Source organism: Marmota flaviventris, chromosome 19, assembly GCF_047511675.1.
Source record: "Marmota flaviventris isolate mMarFla1 chromosome 19, mMarFla1.hap1, whole genome shotgun sequence".
Classification (NCBI taxonomy): Eukaryota; Metazoa; Chordata; class Mammalia; order Rodentia; family Sciuridae; genus Marmota; species Marmota flaviventris.
In genome coordinates this window covers 31,765,325-31,784,050 of record NC_092516.1, presented here as the reverse complement: position 1 = coordinate 31,784,050, position 18,726 = coordinate 31,765,325, and the positions used below count along the sequence as shown (strand labels likewise).

At 39.7% G+C, this 18,726-nt stretch overlaps 1 protein-coding gene across 8 annotated transcripts; it reads left to right on the top strand.

Annotated features, from left to right (window-relative positions):
• The first annotated feature begins 1,654 nt into the window (after positions 1–1,654).
• Znf655 (zinc finger protein 655) lies at positions 1,655–18,373 on the top strand. Of its 8 annotated transcripts, none has more exons than XM_027953270.2 (6): positions 1,655–1,735; positions 2,695–2,857; positions 4,255–4,340; positions 4,736–4,862; positions 13,910–14,014; positions 14,599–18,373. In XM_027953270.2, the coding sequence occupies exons 2-6, from the start codon at positions 2,722–2,724 to the stop codon at positions 15,990–15,992; spliced, it is 1,848 nt and encodes a 615-aa protein (XP_027809071.2). In that variant the 5' UTR covers positions 1,655–1,735; positions 2,695–2,721; the 3' UTR covers positions 15,993–18,373. The 8 variants fall into 8 exon arrangements, with proteins under 8 accessions (XP_027809071.2, XP_071461382.1, XP_071461381.1 ...); XM_071605281.1 differs by lacking the exon at positions 1,655–1,735 and adding an exon at positions 1,743–1,917 and having other exon boundaries at positions 2,715–2,857; XM_071605280.1 differs by lacking the exon at positions 1,655–1,735 and adding an exon at positions 1,743–1,917.
• Positions 18,374–18,726: the final 353 nt, after the last annotated feature.

The window sequence follows — 18,726 nt, the reverse complement described above, 5'->3', positions numbered from 1 at the left end:
ATCCATGATAAGTGCAATAGGGGGCTTATGGTAAAAATTAATGAAGTGCTCAATCCCTTGGGAATAGTTGCACTGTAAAGCAACATAGTGCTAAAAATCATAAATTTTATGAGTTGGTTGTTTCCACCTGTGTCATCTGAAGAAGTGTTGAAAGACTCAAAAGCAAAATGATAGCTACTGTTTCTTAGAGAACCCTGCTCTGTTAGGGCTCAACGGCTATTGGAGGGAAGGGGACTCTTGAATGGGTGTCTCCTGTGGTCCTTTCATTGGAAAAAACTGCCTGAATCTGCTAAAACTTGGAAACACTGTATGTACATCACTTTCAGTTTGCTCATCTCTTCTGCCTCTCTGCTTACAGTGTGAGGCACTTTGAAGTGGAGAAATGGCAACTCAGTAAAGAAATCCAAAACTACAGCTACCCTAGAATATTAAAACAGCTGTTATAAAAGGGAGAAATTCATGTGTCATCTGTTGTCCCAGGGACTGTCAATAGGAACAATAGTTAGACATCACCCAAGAGTATATTTCTGTTTAACAGAAGACACAGTTTCCAACTGGAGCTGGCCAGCAAGCAATAAACTAAGCAGTGTATCATCTGTCTCTGATCCTGACTCCATTGTGCCAGGATATTAGAGATTAAAGGACTGTGTCACAGTATGAAGTTGGCCTAGATCAATGATACCCAAGGAGGAAAGACAAAGACGGCAAAATCTCTCAGAAGTTGATGCAGTTTAAAAAGCATACAGAGGGACTGGGGTTGTGGCTCAGTGGTAGAGCACTTGCCTAGTATGTGTGAGGCCCTGGGTTTGATCCTTAGCACCACATAAAAATAAAATAAAGGTCCACTGACAACTAAAAAAATATATTAAAAAAAAGCATACAGGATGCTGCACATTTCAGATTTTTCTTAATTTGAAATGACAAGTAACAGTAAAGGATAGCATTTGACTTACTATAGATAATGTTTAAAGTTTCTTCCAAATCACTTTTTTTAGTTTTGATTCTGTTAAGAGGTCTTAAGATCCAAGAATACCATGGGGACGCAATGGCCTATGGGTTCGTGTCCCAGCTCTCCGCCTGCCCAGGTAAGGCACTACCTTATACCCATCCCTGTTTCTGCATGGCTGAGGCTTTGCACCAGAAACCCAACTGCCTTCCTCAGTCTCATTTCCATTTCAACTTACACAAGGCTCCCCACCCCCACATTACCCAAGGTCCACAAATTTCAGACGATCCCAGGATTTGGTGGTCCTCCTTTCGCAGAGGCGCCACTCGGCGGAGGCACCCTTCTGCTAGCTCCCTACTATGACCATAGCTCAGTCATTGTTCCTCAGGGTGACGGGCCTACTAGGGCCGGCCACCTCCCTGCGGGGAGTCTGAAGGGTCGGCTGGCGTCTGAGAAGGGCCGGTGGGGGGCGCTTTCCCAACGTCTGTCGCAGTCATAGGTGGTGTGATGGCTAAAAGTGCCCATCAGGTGAGTGCGACCGCAGAAGGACGAAGAAAAACCATATGAGAGAGGGTTATGGCCCTTACTAGAGTACCCACTCCCTTATGCAGGACCTCATCCAACGGCACCATCCGGGGCTCTCATCCGGGGCCTTTCTTTCGCCGCCGGAAGTGAAAACGAGAAGCGCCCGCCTCCGGGTTGTCTAGAGCGGTCCCGGAAAGGCTGGCGCGGCTAAGCGAACGAGGGTGTTCGTGACGGGACTGTCGTTAGGTCCGCCTCTCTGCTCGGGTGAGTTCCCCGGAAGCCGTTCTCGCGTCGCCGTGGGAGCGGCCCGTTGTTTCGCTTCCCCAGGAGGAGGAGGCGGCCCCGGCCGGGACTGAAGGCTGTTCCCGTCTCTAGGAGCGCGCGGGGGCCTGTTTCTCGTCGGTCCTGGTTCTCCCGGAAGCCCGGCGCGGACTGAGGGCCCCGCGGTCAGAACTCGGTGTCCGTGCCTTGGTGTGAGCGGGGTCCGTATGGCCCGCTTCGCCTTTTTTGGGATTCTGTTTTCACCTAAAAGGGAAGCGGGAGGAGGGCAGCATTAGGCGAGGCCTTTTGCGCACCAAGCTAGGAGCCTGGCGAGGGCCTTTACACCGGGTTGTGGAAGGAGGACGTAACCCTGTGGCGTCCTTGGGTTTGAAGGACACTAGTTAAACCTCTTTGAGTCTCAGGTCTTCTGTATGTTCCTCTCAGACTGCCCACCCAGTCGGACGAAGGGTCTGACCCCAAAAGTGGAGTTTTATTATTCTTTAGTCCCGTTCAGTAATTCAAGTGGGCTGTCGTCGTTACCAAAATTGTTCCTAAGGGGCCTCCTTTAGAAAACAATGAGTAATCACAACGAGCATGTTTCGCTGAGTACGAATTTGAGACTCCAAAACAAGGTTGTACATTTAATTCTTTAAACTCTCTACAGGAAGCTTTACAACATTCGCTTGTAGTATATATTGTTTTTCTTAATGAAATCCTATAAGTTCAGATTTAGTGGATTTCAAATACATCTATGAACCAGGACCTAATGATTTGGATCTTAAGCATCTGAAACTGAGTAATATCTGTTTTTCTTTGTGTTGTTTATTTGGAGTGGGTAATCGTTGTTAACTAGTTTTTATTGAGTACCTACAGTGTGTAAGATACTTTGCTAAGTCTAGAGGATATAAATCGATTTGTTGTTTTAATGTATTGCAATAATTTCTCCTAATCTCACCCTGCAGTGATGGTTATTGTCCTCCAGAACAGGGATGGAGGAAATATCGGCCCAGGAAGCAGCAGGATCACCAAGGGTCCAGTTTCAGCCTTTGGAGACACAGTCTGAGTGTTTTCCCCCAGAACCTCAGTTCCTGCAGGACACCGACATGGAACAGGGACTCACTGGGGGTAAGGCAGAGATAGCATTTATAACCAGGAGAATGGGAGTGTAGAGAGTCTCCTGGGCCTGCCAGGATGAGGCCAGGAACTTGAATAAGAATTATCCCCTAGAGGGAGGACTGGAAGGGACAGATGTGGCTCAGATCATTCCTAGTTTGGACCTCTTGGTTAAAAATTATTCTTCTTTCTTTTTTCTTCTTTCTATCTCTCCTTTTTAGTATTGGGGATTGAACCCAGGGATGCTTTACCACTGAGCTACATCCCTAATCCATTTTACTTTTTATTTCGAGACAGGGTCTCCTAAATTGCTAGGTTTCACTGAGTTGAAGGATCTCATTAAGTTGCTGAGGTTGGCCTGGAATTTGCCAATCCTCCTGCCTTAGCCTCCTGAGTCACTGGGATTACAGGCATGCACCACTGTGCTCAGCTCATCTTTCTTTAATAAGCAGAGTGGTAGTCATTCATTCTGTTCTGGGTGTTTGTCTTTCAGACAACCTTCACTTCATCCCACTTAATACATCCAAAATAATTTCTAAGATTTGCTGCTTTTGCCATATCTCACAATCCTTGCTTGGCTCTCACTTCCTCTTAGATCCAGGACCTTTCCCTTCCCCTATTCACTTTACTTGCTTTGCCACTTGCCTTTCTGTTGCAGCTGCAGTGTTTGTGACTAATCTAACTTAATTCCTTGGTTGAGCACAATGCCTGTTTGAATGCATATGTGTTATATATTGACTGTAGAGTCATATTGTTATCTATAGATAGTCAAGACTTTTTTTTTTTTTCCTTTGTTTTTTGAGAATTATGTCTTAGATTGCTGTGGCCAGCTTCAGTGCCTGAAACACTTGTGTGTTGCAACATAGATTGCACCATAGGGTGTAGGGTGCTGTGGGGCATTGTGGGAGTGCGGAAAGGATTGTGAAGAAAGAGGGCCATTCCTTGTTCCTGGGAGCCTAACACACTGGTTGCAGAGACAGTGCCCATTCACAAAAGAGAGAGGCTTAATGGAATTTATAGAGCAGTGTCTGGTAAAGTGTCAGAAGTATTTTAAATAACCTTGGCCCTGGATAAGTCACTACAAGTCTTTATGCTTTGCTTTGCCCATCTATAGAACAGGTATAATGCTGTTCTTCTGTGAGAGCAATATCATGTCAAGGGGTTAAAGTAAAATAGGAGGATTTTTAATAAAATCCTGTATCACAGGTCTAAACATGTGTGAGTAGGGCATGAAGTACTGTGCAGGAGCAGAGTAGACACACCCATTGCTTGATAAATGTTCATTGGTTTTACTAGAATATAGATGTAAAGGAGGTCCCACTGACACCCCTTGGGCTAGAGAGGCCTCTTCTGAAAGGGAGCCCTGGGGAGGGGCTGCTCTCACTCTTGGCTCCTTTCTCCTCCCTCAGCTCCACCTGTTCCCCAGGTGCCTGCTCTTCCCCACGAGGGAAGCCCAGGAGACCAGGCAGCTGTGCTGCTGACAGCCAGGTACCAGGTGAGCTGAGGAACCCTCTGCTTTTCCTCAGGGGCTCTTGCTGCTGATATGAGTGTGACTACTCCCTCATCCCATCCATTGATCCTTGCCTAGAATTTTTTTTTTCAATAGCAGACCCCCAGTTTGGGAACTGGTCCTCTTCAGAGATCTGCACTTTACACAAAACACTTTTCCATCTCCCCAATACCTGAGCAGACCTTCTTTGACCCTGGTCCTATGGTGGCCACTTACTCGATATTTAAGGGTTATGGGATTTATTCCCTAGGTTCTAATCTGTTCTCCCTCCTCCCCAATGTAAATACACACTGGATGCCCTCTCTGTCATCATCCTCATTTTCTGGCCATGGTGCTACAGTGGCCTCATTCCCCAGAGCAGCCAGAATGTGTTATTTCAGGAGTTTGTGACATTCGAGGATGTGGCTGTGCACCTTACTCGAGAGGAATGGGGATGCCTGGACCCTGTTCAGAGGGACCTCTACAGAGAAGTGATGTTAGAGAATTATGAGAACGTGGTCTCACTGGGTAAGGACTGTCTTTCTTATTTCTCAATTTATCTGTTTCTGAGGATATATGAGGTTTCTGAGAAGGTCAGTAGGGTGTGGCTCAGATTTCAGGGTTTTTTTCCCCCTGGGGAATTGAACTCAGGGGGGCTTTACCACTGAGCTACATCCCTAGTCCTTTTAAGTTTTTTAGAAACTGACTTTTTTTTTTTCCCCCAGGCGGGTGGGCACCAGGGATTGAACCCAAGGGTGCTTAACCACTGAGCCACATCCCTAACCCTTTTATTTTTTATTTTGAGTCAGGGTCTCACTAGGTTGCTTACACCTTGCTAAATTGCTAAGACTGGCTTTGAACCTGCGATCCTCCTGCCTCAGCCTCCCCAGACCTGAGATTACAGGCGTGTGCCACCGTGCCTGGCTAGAGACAGGGTCTTACTAAATTGCTCAGGGTCTCACTAAGTAGTGGAAGCTGGCCTTGACCCTGAGATCCTCTTGCCTCAGGCCTCTGAGTAACTGGGATTACAAGGCATGCACTACTGTGCCTGGCAGATTTCAGTTCTTATAACTTTTGAATTTTCTATTTTTAAGGTTGGCTCCTGAGGGATGGTAATTAAGATTCCTTTGGGGTGTCAAGAGGAGACATTCTGCTTCTTATCCCCAGTTCATGTTTCATGAGACTTTTTATTGCCTGTTAGCAAAGAGAAACTTGCTTGTGCTTTGCTTAAGTTCTCACCTTATCTTTCTTTTTCTTTTTTTGTGAGAGATTCTAGAGCAGCCTCCCAACCCCCAACTAGACTCTTTGCTTTTGGTATTTCAGTGTCCCCATACCTGAGATTTTTCTCATTTTCATAGGAAGAAGTACCTTTCTAAAAGATAGACTAGGGCTGGGGAAGTATTTCAGTAGTAGTGCTCTTGCCCAGCATGTGCAAGGTCCTGGGTTCCATCTCCCTACCAGGGCCAAGACCTCAGCTCCTCTCTTTCTGATACTTTATATCCAACCTGTTAACTGTTTATAGTGTATCCAAATTTAGCCACTGTTAACTGCCTTCACAGGTACTCCCTTGTGCAAGCCACCATTAGGCCTCCCTGGAGTACTGCATAATTTCGAAAGAGTTTCCCTGTTTCTACATACCTTCAGTTTATTCTTATCACAGCATCCTGAGTAACCCTTTAAAAATATAAATCAAATCAAGTCACTTTTCTGCTTGAAGACTTGCAGTGAGTCCATATTTCATGTAAATAAAAGGCATATAGTTTTATGACTTTCAGAGTACCTCAGCGATCTTGCCTCCCATTACCTTTTTTCTCATCTCTTCTGTCTTCTCCTTTTTGTTGAGTAGTCAATTCATCTCTAGTCAGGCAAATTTAAGAGACTTTGCTTAAAAGCATGACTCACTATAAATTCATTCCAGTGAGTCACCTAGATGGTAATCCCAAGTAACCACACCCAGGGCAACAGAAGTCTTAGATGTTTACCCCACCTTAGTGGGATAATTTAACTGTCTTTCTTTTGTCATTTTGAGTGGTGTAGTAGGAGTGAGGATTAGGCAGCCTTATAGTACTGTTGAGGGGCATCAGTGGGGAGTTGTTGGCAGTCTCCTTGATGAGCATGGTTCCTTATTTCCCAGTCTTCTTTTGTACTTTGTGTGTGTGTATATACACATTTATTTACTCATAGCTTTTTTTCTTTTCTCTCTCTCTTTTTTCCTTTTGCTTTGCCTGTTTGGGTGGTGGCATCTAGCACATTTCTTTATTTCCCAGATTACACACAGGATTCAAGAGGCCTTCTTACCTGTGGGGTGGCAGTCTGCCCACTGGGAAAGTTTTTAGTGTGTTTTCCATTCCTGGCTCTTTGATCTTTATAGGCATACTTCTTCGCCTTCCCATCACCCGGATTCATTGTGTGAATTCCTGCCCAGCCCTGAGTCATACCCAGGCAAGTGCTTTCTCTGGAGAAACACTTGCAGTTCTTACAGCAGGAATCTCCAAGAGATGGTGGCCCAAGTATCGGATTTCCATCGGTAGTGCTCGGCCCTGCTCGGAAACTCCTTTTCCAGGATTGTAAGATAATAAACTTGATTAATTGGATTAGATGCTTCCCGGAATGCCACCACTATGTAAAATTGCAGTTCTTCAAATGAGCTTTGTTAAATTTCTAATATAAGGGGCAAAAGAAACCCTTTCTTTGCAAACAGATGGATTTTTGAACCTAGTTCATTTAGAAACCATGCTTGGTGGTCATTTGCATATGTTCTGAGAAACTAAAAAGTTCAACCCCATCTCTTCAGTTATGGTCTTTTCCTGTGGTTTTAGAGTGTGGAATATGTGCTCTGTGTAGCCCCTTTGCTGTAGTAAACATGACCTGCCCCTCGTGTTGCCTCACACTTTTGTGAACCTTTGTCTTTCTTCATTTTTAACATAATTTTCTCCTTCAAGGGCCTGCCTTCTTCCCCTTGATTCTTTGTGGCACTATATAGATTGATGTATTTATATTAGCTTTGCTGATTAAGTATTCCTTTGTTCCTTAGAACTATTCTCTTTTTTTGTATGGGGGATTGAACCTGGGGACACTTTACCTCTAGGCTACATTTCCTGTCCTTTTTAGTTTTTATTTTGAGACAAGGCTTTGCTAATTTGCTGAGGCTGGCCTTGAATTTGCAATCCTGCCTCAGCTTCCCAGAGTGCTCGGATTACAGGTGTGCACCACATTGCCCAACTCCTTAGAACTATTTTTAATGGAGGGGAAGTGGGAGGGCCAAAGAGTTAAATCTATTTCAGGGCATCAAAAAGAATGTATATTTAATACGTTTGTAAATTGTAAAGTGATATACATAATTGTAAACTGTTAATTTTACCTAATAATTACAGAATTTCCAACAGTTAACCTGTCTATTTTTTGGAGTAAAGAAACTTTGTAGCAGTTTATTGCAGTCATATAGCACAATATGCCATGAAGCTGAACTTCATCCCATTTCCTCTTTCGTTTCTGCACACACAGTGCATGCATGCACACTGACAGCACCAGACACACAACAAGAAACCCTCTTACTCAACCTGCTTTTGTGACCAAGTCAGTAGCATCTCCTTAGCAATTATTTTTACGGTCCCTGAGAAGTAATTTTCATATTTGTGGGTTCAGCACATTCGAAATTAAAAGTTATATATTTATTAATTTTACTTACTGTTTAGGGTTGTAACATATAAAGACTTTATGATTATTCACTGATTTAGCAGTGTCACTGTCTAGTTTATCTCTCTTACCTCTGGCAGTAGCTCTGAACTATATTTGACACAGTCATCAGAACTTTGGTCCTTTGGTTATGTGCTTCTACTAGATAGTAAATATATAAACTATAAATGACTGAGTAAAAAAGAAGAAAATATTCTTATTATCAAATTTAAAAAGAAGCATGTTCTGTTGAAGTGAATGAATAAATGGTTTAAGGATTGTACCCAAAGAGAGGTGACCTGTGAGTGAGTGCTAGAGATTCAGGCCCAGAAAGGGCAGGATTGCATTCCACTTGGGTCATGGTAGATGCCCTGTTAGATAATGGTGTTAGAAACATTCTTGTCAGAATTTTTGATGAAGATAAATAAGTCTATAGATCTTGAATGTTTTGTACATACCAGTTGCTTTTTGAACTTGATGCCATGGAGGACAACAGTAATTTTGCACAGAATGTCTTTTACTGTCATGGCTATTTACCATTTACTGAGCAGACAATGTGTTACTAGGTATTTTATATATATCTCTCATTTAGACCTTAGCGTAATCCTGTTTATAGAGGATATTATCCTTACTTTATATCTGAGAAAAGTGAGGCCAAGGAAAGTTAAGTGATTTTTGCAGGATCAGTGATGGGCTTGGGACACAGTTCTGTCTCAAGCCTATGCTCTTTTTTTTCCTGGTACCAGGGTTTAAAGCCCTGGGGGACGCTTAACCACTGAGCCACATTCCCAGCTCTTTAAAATATTTTATTTGGAGACAGGGTCTCGCTAAATTGCTGAGGCAGGTTTTGAACTTGTGGTCTTCCTGCATCAGCCTCCCCAGCCACGGGGATTATAGGCATGCACCACCATGCCTAGTGCCTATGTTCTTTTTGGTGTTTCAGGCCATTAGGTCAATAAATTCAAACACATATGGCATTCTTTTTTTTTTTTTGTATTTTTAATCGTTGTCTGATTTGAATGGCAAGGAAACCTCAAAATAGCTGTGATAAATTAGATAAACAGGCCAATTTGTATAGTTCAGAACCAGAAAGAATATGCATTCAAGAGACAAAGCCATATAGGGATTCATTTCAGCACAATAGGTGTCTACAAAAGAATGCTATTGCTGAGGAAAGATTTTATTTGCATATTTATTAAGGATCAAGAAGAAAAACATGAAGATTCCAGATGGCTGAAGTCTTAGCACAACACTGGTAAGAGCAATAAGCCAAATAATAAGGTAAATTCTAAATGTTATTTTTAAAGGCAGTTTAGAATAAATCTCATTTAAAAACTCTCAAATGAAAAAGGTAAAAAGGTTTGAATAGAAAATTGAGTTATACTTTAAATAAAAGTATAAATAATTTATTTTTAAAAAAAAAATATATTTTTTTACCTGTAGTTGGACACAATACCTTTATTTTATTTATTTATTTTTATGTGGTGCTGAGGATCGAACCCAGTGCCTCCCACGTGCTAGGCGAGCGCTCTACCACTGAGCCCGAGTTATAATTTTAAATAGGAAAAAAATTTAAAGCAAGTGCATGGTTAGAAAGCATAGTGTTTTGGGGCTGGGGTTGTAGCTCAGTGGTAGAGTGATTGCGTAGCATGTGTGAGGCACTGGGTTTGATTCTCAGCACCACATACAAAGAAATTAAATAAAGGTCCATCAACAACTAAAAATATATATATAAAGAAAAAAAAAGAAAGCATAGTGTTTCAAGTTAAAATTGTAGAAAAAGGCATTCAGGTCATTGGCAAGAAAACCTACCATTAATGCTTTCTGTGACAGGCATTGATAGATGAACAAACTATGGATTGTGGAACCAAACATTGATTCTGTTTACCAACTGTGATATGTTGAGCAAATTATTTAATCCACACTTGGTTTCTTCATCTATAAAACATGAAAAATAATGTCTACTTTTCTGGGTTATGCTGAGGATTAAATTATATAAATTAAATTGTATATTTTAAATGTGTATAAGTATCTGGTTTATACTAGTTATTTCAGTTTTTTGGAAAGCACAGCAAGTGATATGAGCTATAGAAGAGATTTACTAATCCAAATAAAAATTTAGGAACATACTCAAATTATTTTTTTATAGTGGAATTTCTCAAATTGGACATTGGTTAGACTTTTGCCTAGGAGTTTGAATTTTTATTATAAGAGATTTGTGTGTCATTAAGATGAAATGATCTTGTAGATCCCCTTTTAGTTAAAATTTCTTTGATTCCAAAATCTTAGGATCTTGGCTCTCCATGTTTTATTCTAATTACCACCCCCTCTTTTTTTTTTTTTTTTTAAGTTTTACCTTTTTCTCTACTGTAAATATGGTGGTCTTCTGTTTGTTTGTTTTTCCATATGTATTTTTGAGGGAGGGATGGGTTTCACTTCACAATTGTTTCCTCCTTTCCTTTTGGGTACTGGGGATTAAGCCCAGGGGTGCTTTACCCTGCTGAGCTATATCCCCAGTCCTTTTTATTTTTTTTATTTTGAGACCAGGGTCTTGCTAAATTGCTGGGGCTAGCCTTGAACTTGTACTCTTCTTGCTTTAGCCTCCCAAGTGCCTGGGATTACAGGTCTCTGCCACTGTGCCTAGCACAATTATTATTTTTTTCTAGTAGAATGTTTAAAAGACAGTTTTTTTTTTTTTTGCTGGTGTAGCAGATATCAGGGATTGAACCCAGGAGTGCTTTACCACTGAGCTAAGTCCCCAGCCCTTTTAAAATTTTAATACAGGCTCTTACTAAGTTGCTTAGGGCTTCACTAAATTGCTGAGGCTGACTTCAAACTTGTGATCCTCCTGCTTCAGTGTCTTGAGTTGCTGGGATTATAGGCCTGCACCTGTAATCTTGGCATCTAAAAGCCAGATTCTGAAATAACACTGAGTTTGAATCTTAGCTTTCTTCATCACTTATTTTGACTTGGGGAAGTCACTTAGACTTCTCAGAATCTTAGTATTTCCATTTGTTCAGCGAGAAAAATAATAGTTTCTGTCTCATAAGATTATGGTGAGTGTTAAATGAATGAAAACTTGTAAAGCTCCTGGCCTGGTACTTTATACCTACTGAGTTCTTAGAAAACCTTAATACTTAGACTAAAAGTCAACTATATAAGTATAATCAATCTCAAACTATTTTTCTCTTCTGTAGTTTTTTAAAAAATATTTTTAGTTGTAGATGGACGTAATAACTTTACATTCTTATATTACCTTAAACATGAGTCGAAAATCAGATACCTTACAGGGTGCATGGCACATGCCTGTGTTCCCAGCAGCTCAGGATACAGAGGCAGGAGGATTGCAGATTCAAAGCCAGCCTCAGAAACTTAACAAGACCCTAAGCAACTCAGCAAGACTGTTTCTGAATTCCAATTTGGGATTAATACAGTCAGTTCTTTTCAAAACATACAAATAAGGGCTGGGTATGTGGCTCAGTGATGAAGTGCCCCTGGATTCCATCCCCCTACAACAACAACAAAAAAAATCAGATTAACTTCATCCCACATGAAAACATCCTTTTATTGTGCATTTGTATTTTAAATGTAACTGTAGAGTAAATAACCAAAATGTGTTTCGGTTATTAGATACTGAGAAACACCTTAATAATTACCTCAAAGTTAAATGTTACAAATTATGTTATTAAAATTCCAAGGAGGACTGGGCTTGGGATGTAGCTCAGTGGTATAGCACTTGCCTAGCATGTGTTTGCAGCTCTGAGTTTAGTCCCTAGCAGGGAAAAATAAGAATTCTGAATACAATATTTGTTCCTCTCTGCACACCTTGACTTAAGCTTTCATATCTTTCTCTTTTGAGGGAGGGATGCTGGAGAGCAAACCCAGGGCCTTGTGAATTGTAGTCAAGTGCTCTACCACTGGGCTACATTCTCATCCCAGCAAAACTATTTTATTTGATGTGAAAGAGCTTAATTAACTGAGTCCAAAAGAACTGATTCTTATTAATCCTCAGCTGGAATTCAGAAACAGTAAGTGCCTTTCATGGCTCTGTTTTGATTTCTTTGCTCATAGGCTCTTATATGGGGTCTTAAAGGGCAGCTGTTGTTCATGATATTTTCCAGGCCCAGTGCCATTTTTATATAAGTTGGTAGCTATTCATATGTTGATACATGGATACAAAGTTGGGATAAGATAGGTGTTGCTTCTTAATCAAAAGAATTGCAAGATAACATGGTCCCTGCTATCAAAGAGTTTATAAATTGCGCTGGGGTTGTGGCTCAGTGGTAGAGCGCTTGCCTAGCATGTGTGAGGCCCTGGGTTTAATCCTTAGCACCACATAAAGATAAATAAAGGTACAATATTAAATAAAGGTACAATATTAAAAAATATTGAAAAAAAAAAGTATAAATCAAGTGAGGATAATAATGCCTGAAACCAATTTTTAAGAATGTAGCCAGGTACACACGCCTTTAAATTCCAGCACCTTGGGAGGCTGAGGCAGGAGGATCACAAGTTCAGAGCCAGCCTCAGCAACTTAAGGAGACCCCAAGCAATGAAGCAAGACCTTGCCTCAAAAATAAATAAATAAATAGGCTGAGGATGTGGCTCAATAGTTAAGTGCTCCTTGGTTCAATCCCTGGTACCAAAAAAAAAAAAAAAAAAAAAAAAATCTATAAACAATATTATACGGTGGCATGTCAAGATAAGGGGAACAAATAATAAGTTTTGTAGAGACGAGGGCTTGAGCAAGACCTTGCATGTGTGCTACTAGACATTTGCCAGGCCAGCACATATAAAAACAGCCTTTTTTTTTTTTTTTGATACTATCAAAGTTCTGTTCCCTTAGAAGCAGACTGTTTGTTGTTTTAGCATTGAAAGAGATCTTAAACCATTATGCAAGCTATAGAAGACCATTTTATGTTTGAATGCACTTTTATTGTATTTTTTCTCATTGTATGGTATTGTAGTTAGTTGTTTATAGCTGTCTCTGCAGTTGGAGTGTGAGGTTCTTGAGAACTTTCAGGGAATGGACCTTTTACGTGGGTTCTCCATCCCCTACATTCTCTCTCTATAAGGGGCACTTCATAAATGCTTGTTGGATAAAGAATAATGTATAGTAATTCTAATGGGTAAGGATATTTTTATTTCCCTCATATGCACTGGAATTGTTTTTTTCCTTTATTTTTAAGAAAATTGAGTTGTAATATTTGTATATCTTGGGTACATTTATGTAATGTCAGGAAAATAAGCCTTTCCATCTTTTCAAATATTAATCATTTTTATGTGTTAGGAAATTCATTCTCTTCTAGTCATTTTGAAATATGGATTATTTTAACCTATGGTTACCCTACTTTGCTAAAGAAGTAATTCTTCCTTTTTGTGTCTTGGTGCTCCTTATTGAGCATCTTCTAATTGTTTCCTGAGATTGGTCCTTTGAATAGCTAATCTTTGTTTATTCTGTTGTTACAATTTAGCTCACTAGGCAGCAGCAGGTGCTTGGGTTTCACCTTTCTCCAGTCAGCAAAATGATGTTTTGATGACCTCCATCTGATACTTGTAAACCAAGTCTAATACAAAGATTGATCTTTAGGTCACAGATAATGGTAATGATAACTTCTATGATGACAGGTTCACCCCCATGCACAAATTCCCTTGTCTGAAGAGGGTTTAAATGAATATTGTTGCTCAGAAATTATCAACTTACCCTTAACATACCTCTTTCTGGAGCACAAATCTGTGCTCCTTGTGGCAGATCTTTGCCTTCCTTACTTTCCAGGCTTTTCTAACTAATGTCTTCTCAGAACTTACCTTTTCTCTATTAATCACGAGTTAAAAGAAAAAGTGGCTGGTTTAGCATCTGGGGGTAAATTGCCACATCCCATTTCCTTCTCTATGAGCAGGATTTCCAATTTCCAAGCCTGATGGGATCTCCCAGCTGGAACAAAATCAACAAGTCTTTGATCTGGACATTAAGAATAGAGAAGTCTTAAAAGATGACTGCTCAGGTGAGTAAGGCAGAATCAATCAGATGGAATTAGTAGGGAAGTGAAGTCCACGTGTTGAGCCATGTTGTGGCTGCATTGGTACTCAAAACAAAGAGCTCTGCCTGTCCCAGAGTGGAGAGCTCCTGCCTCTCTTTTTGATGTGGGGGGGTTTGCTGGGAATTGAACTCAGGGCCTCATGCATGCTAGGCAGAGTTCCTGCCTTTCCTTGTAGTTTCAATTGACCCTTTGTATTTGTTTAGCCCCTTATGCACAAGTTGTGCTAGGTCCCATTCAAGTTGCTTATCTAAAATTCTTTTGGAAGAATTTTATTATTACCTCCTTTGAAAAACCTTAACTGATTATCTTCTTACTCTGTTGGATATTCTATCTATTCCTACAATTCCCTTATCCTTTTGGGTCCTACCTGACTGCTCTTGTTCATGCCCTTATGTCTGCTATTGAGATTTTGTGCCTGTTTTTTTTTAGAGTAAATAAACTTCTCATCCTTGTAGATATTACATCATTTAGTTTCTTCCTTCTGAGTTCTCGTTAAGCACAGGGTACTACAGATTACATTTGCATTTTCTATTTATGTATTGTATCAGATGGAGAGACCAGAGAAGAGAACAAGCTGTTGATTGCTAAGCAGAGAATTTCGGAAGAAGTACATTCATACAAAGTGAGAGTAGGAAGACTCAAACAAGATATTGCTCAAGTTCCTGAGACTAGAGAAGTATATAAATCTGAGGACAGATTAGAAAGACTTCAGGAAATCCTAAGGAAATTTCTTTTTCTGGAGAGAGAGTTTAGGCAAATAACAATCAGCAAGAAAACCTTCACCAATGAGAAGAACAGTGAATGTAATGAACCCGAAAAAAGCTTCAGTCTGGACCCTACCCTTGATGCAGATCAGAGAGTTCTTAGAATACAGAATATTGATGATAATAAGTACGACATGAACTTCAGCCAGGACTCAGCTGCTGGTAAACATGAACACATTAACCTGACGCAGAATTTTCAGAGTAGTGAAAATAAAGAAAGCTTAATGGATCTCTCCCACCTTAGTAAATGGGAAAGCATTCCTACCACTGAGAAATCCTACAAATGTGATGCTTGTGGGAAAATCTTCCATCAGAGCTCAGCCCTTACTAGACATCAGAGAATCCATACTAGAGAGAAACCTTACAAATGTAAAGAATGTGAAAAATCTTTCAGTCAGAGCTCAAGTCTTAGTCGACATAAAAGAATACACACTAGAGAAAAATCCTATAAATGTGAAGTGTCTGATAAATCCTGCGAAACATCTGATAAATCCTGTAGTCAGAGCTCAGAAGTAATTCCGCATAAGAAGAGTCACACCAAAGGCAAATCTTATAAATGTGGCAGTTGTGAAAGAGTCTTCAGTCGTAGTGTACACCTTACTCAACATCAGAGAATTCACAGAGACATGCCCTGTAAGTGTACTATTTGTGGCAGAGACTTCTGTCATACTTCATATCTAGTTGAACATCAGAGGGTCCATCATCCAGAGAAATCCTATGAGTATGATGAATGTGGGTTGACTTATGTTAAACATCAAGGAATTCGTTTCAGAGAAAAGCCCTATACATGTAGTGAATGTGGAAAAGACTTCAGATTGAATTCACATCTAATTCAGCATCAACGAATTCACACAGGAGAGAAACCACATGAATGCAATGAATGTGGAAAAGCTTTCAGTCAAACCTCATGCCTTATTCAGCATCACAAAATACACAGAAAAGAGAAAGCATATGAATGTAATGATTATGAGGAAAGTTTCAGTCATAGCTCAGATCTTACCCTGCAACAAGAGGTTCTCACCAGAGAAAAAGTCTTTGATTGCGATGCATGGGAAAAGAACTTCAGTCAGAGAGCACACGTTGTTCAACATCAAAGAATTCATACCAAAGAGAAACCTTATGAATGCGATGAACGTGGGAAGACATTTAGTCATGTTCAGGCCTCATTTGACATCTGAGAGTTCACACCAGGGAGAAGTCGTGTACGTATTGAATGTGGCCAAGCTTTCACTCGTAGCCTGACCCTTATTCAGCATGAGAGATTCTCACCACAGAGAAACCCTTTGACGATGACAAATGTTGGAAAGCTTTTAATGTTTAAACTCTTAATTGGCTCTTGCATGTCCATACCAGTGAGAATGTGGTAAATTATTTACACTATTTTCATACCTTAGTCACAATTGGGGAAATCATACTAGAATAAAATTCCATTACTGTAATTAATGTGAAGAATTCATTAGTCAGACTACCCTGGGTCAGTATCAGATTCATGCCATGCAGAAAAGCTGTCAATGTAATAAATGTGTATGTGTGTGAAGAAATTCACTCATAACCCAACATTCAGTATTAAAGAATCTATACCAAGAGAAGTCTTTTGAGTGTAGTAAACATGGCAGATACTTCTATAGATATTCATCCAGTCTTTGTCATAAGAACATTTGTACCAGATGAGAACCTAATACAATGCAGACAGAGAAATTTGCCACTGTATTTCAGGCTTTAGCCAACCAACATCAAAGTATGGGAGATAAAGTTGTTATTATTTGTATATGAAATTATTAGTATTTAGTTCCAATCTTTTCCATTACAGAAGCTAGACTGAACTTGATAAATGCAGTCCTGATTTCTCATGGCATTCTTGAATTTAATAGGAGATCTAAATAGTTATGTATATTTTATTTATAGAATTCATTTAAGCTATTTTGTATTTTAACATGGTCTATACACATTTTTATTTTTCCAGAAATGGTTGTTTATTCACAGCTTTTCTAAGATATTGTTAACACAATACACCACAATTGTTAAAACACTCCAACTTCTGGAAAGTAGCTCAGTTAACTTTTTTGCTGTTCTGGGCCCAAGTTCCCTCCACAACAGACTCTGGCTGCGTTTTTCTGAGGAACTTTACAGACATAACCTTTGGTTTTTCTGAAATAAGCACCTTCAGATGATGGTTTCTTAGTTTTAAGCTTTTAATCAGCTGGTATGCTATTCCTATTTTGATGTTGCTAGTCTGGTATCTTCTTTCCTAAAACAAAGCATTGTCTTTTAAGAAAATTGGATATCAATATGCAGCCAATCTATAAGTATGGGGGATTTAATCTCCCTGAGTTTGTGGCAGGCAGCTAAACATTTTCAGGTGACATCCAAGTTTTTAGCTGCCTTGTCTGCATCCACAGCTCTCCAAAAGAGATGCTAAGGACATCAGGGAGCCAATCAGACTCCTGGTAGCCTAGCTACATTCATTCAGTGCCTGTTCTGCATGTCTAAGTTTAGAATTCTTTTATATGCCTCTGTTGAAGGCCAGCAAAATGCTCAGGTCTGCTTTTGATAGGGCAAACATAAAGAACATAAAAAAAAAAAAAAATCAGAAATCTTCATAAGGGAATACAGCCTTCCAACAAAGATGTTATGTAATATCTCTAGAGACTATTTCAAGAGTATGGCAGGTCTGTTCTTAGTAAAAATTTAACCATTAGGATTACTTTATCTGTTTGTATCCCCCACCCCCTTCAATCCAGGATAGTATTTGAAGTGTGGGGCCTTTGTGTATAATTATTTGTGTGTCATCATTTTTATTTTCTTTTGAGAGAGGATCTCACTTTGTTGCCCAGGCTGGCCTTGAACTCCTGGACTCAAGCAAGCCTCCTGCCTCAGCCTCCTAAGTAGTTGGAACTATAGCCATGGCACTGGCTTATATTTTTGTATTTTAATAGAATCTACAGGCCCTATAAAAGAACATAGATTTTTATTTGATAAAACTGATTACAGATATTGTCTCCAGAGTTCTGGGTCACTGTCATATACCTAAAGAGTTCATAATTTTTTAGATGTGGTCAAAGCATTTTATTGTTTTTCCGTCTTAAGTTTCATAACACCTTGTGAATAAAACAAGTGTTACTTAAAATTCTAGTTGTCAGTCCAGCAGTTGAGGCTTTCATTGTTCAGATGTTATAATATTCACTAGAGATCCTTAACAAATATATAAAAATAAATTGCTCTATAAGCCTTTAGTGGCTAACCTCTAGTCCAGTTCTGCCACTATATTTTGCTTCTTTGCCATCAGCAAGCTTAGAATCTCATCAGGGCAAGGTAGGGATCTAAATGAAATTGATATATAATGATCTAAATGTAAAAGCAACTGAAAAATGCATGTTTTTTTTTCTATCAAATATGTATACCCTTACTTATAGAGACCAATAGTCATCTCTGGTGACTATGTTACAGAGGATTAAGTAATACCTAAATAGCATAAAATGTAAATCACATGTATGCATTTGGTTTAGGAATGTGCTTTTGTACTTCTACTTGAATAAAGGTGTGCTTAATATTCTGAGAATCTGTTTCAAACAAAATCTGAAGGCCTCCGCCAGAAGCATTCAAAAGTCTTGGAATCACCTTCCTGACTGCAACTTTCTTCTTTCCTGAAACTTGCTCTAAACAAAAGTGTATCAGCCTGTCTTGTATGGATACAAAACTTGCTTTTCCACAGACCTCTATAACCCAGCTGAATATTTAGGATTTAAAGGGCTGTTCAGTTGGGATGTTATTAGTACATAAAATGAGAGGAAATGAGAGTAAATAGTTTCATGTTTTAGAACTAGAAAGAGTATTTTTTCTTTGTAAGTAAAATACATTTTAAAAAACAAGAAGCCAAAATAGTCCTAGAGTATGAGTAACTTGCCTTTCCAA

Excerpts from the sequence above, each read along its gene's own strand:
- Znf655 (XM_027953270.2), top strand. The coding sequence starts at position 2,722 with ATGGAGGAAATATCGGCCCAGGAAGCAGCAGGATCACCAAGGGTCCAG. Across the intron at positions 2,858-4,254 it reads GGAACAGGGACTCACTGGGG|CTCCACCTGTTCCCCAGGTG; the intron begins GTAAGGCAGAGA and ends CTCCTCCCTCAG. Across the intron at positions 4,341-4,735 it reads TGCTGACAGCCAGGTACCAG|GAGTTTGTGACATTCGAGGA; the intron begins GTGAGCTGAGGA and ends GTGTTATTTCAG.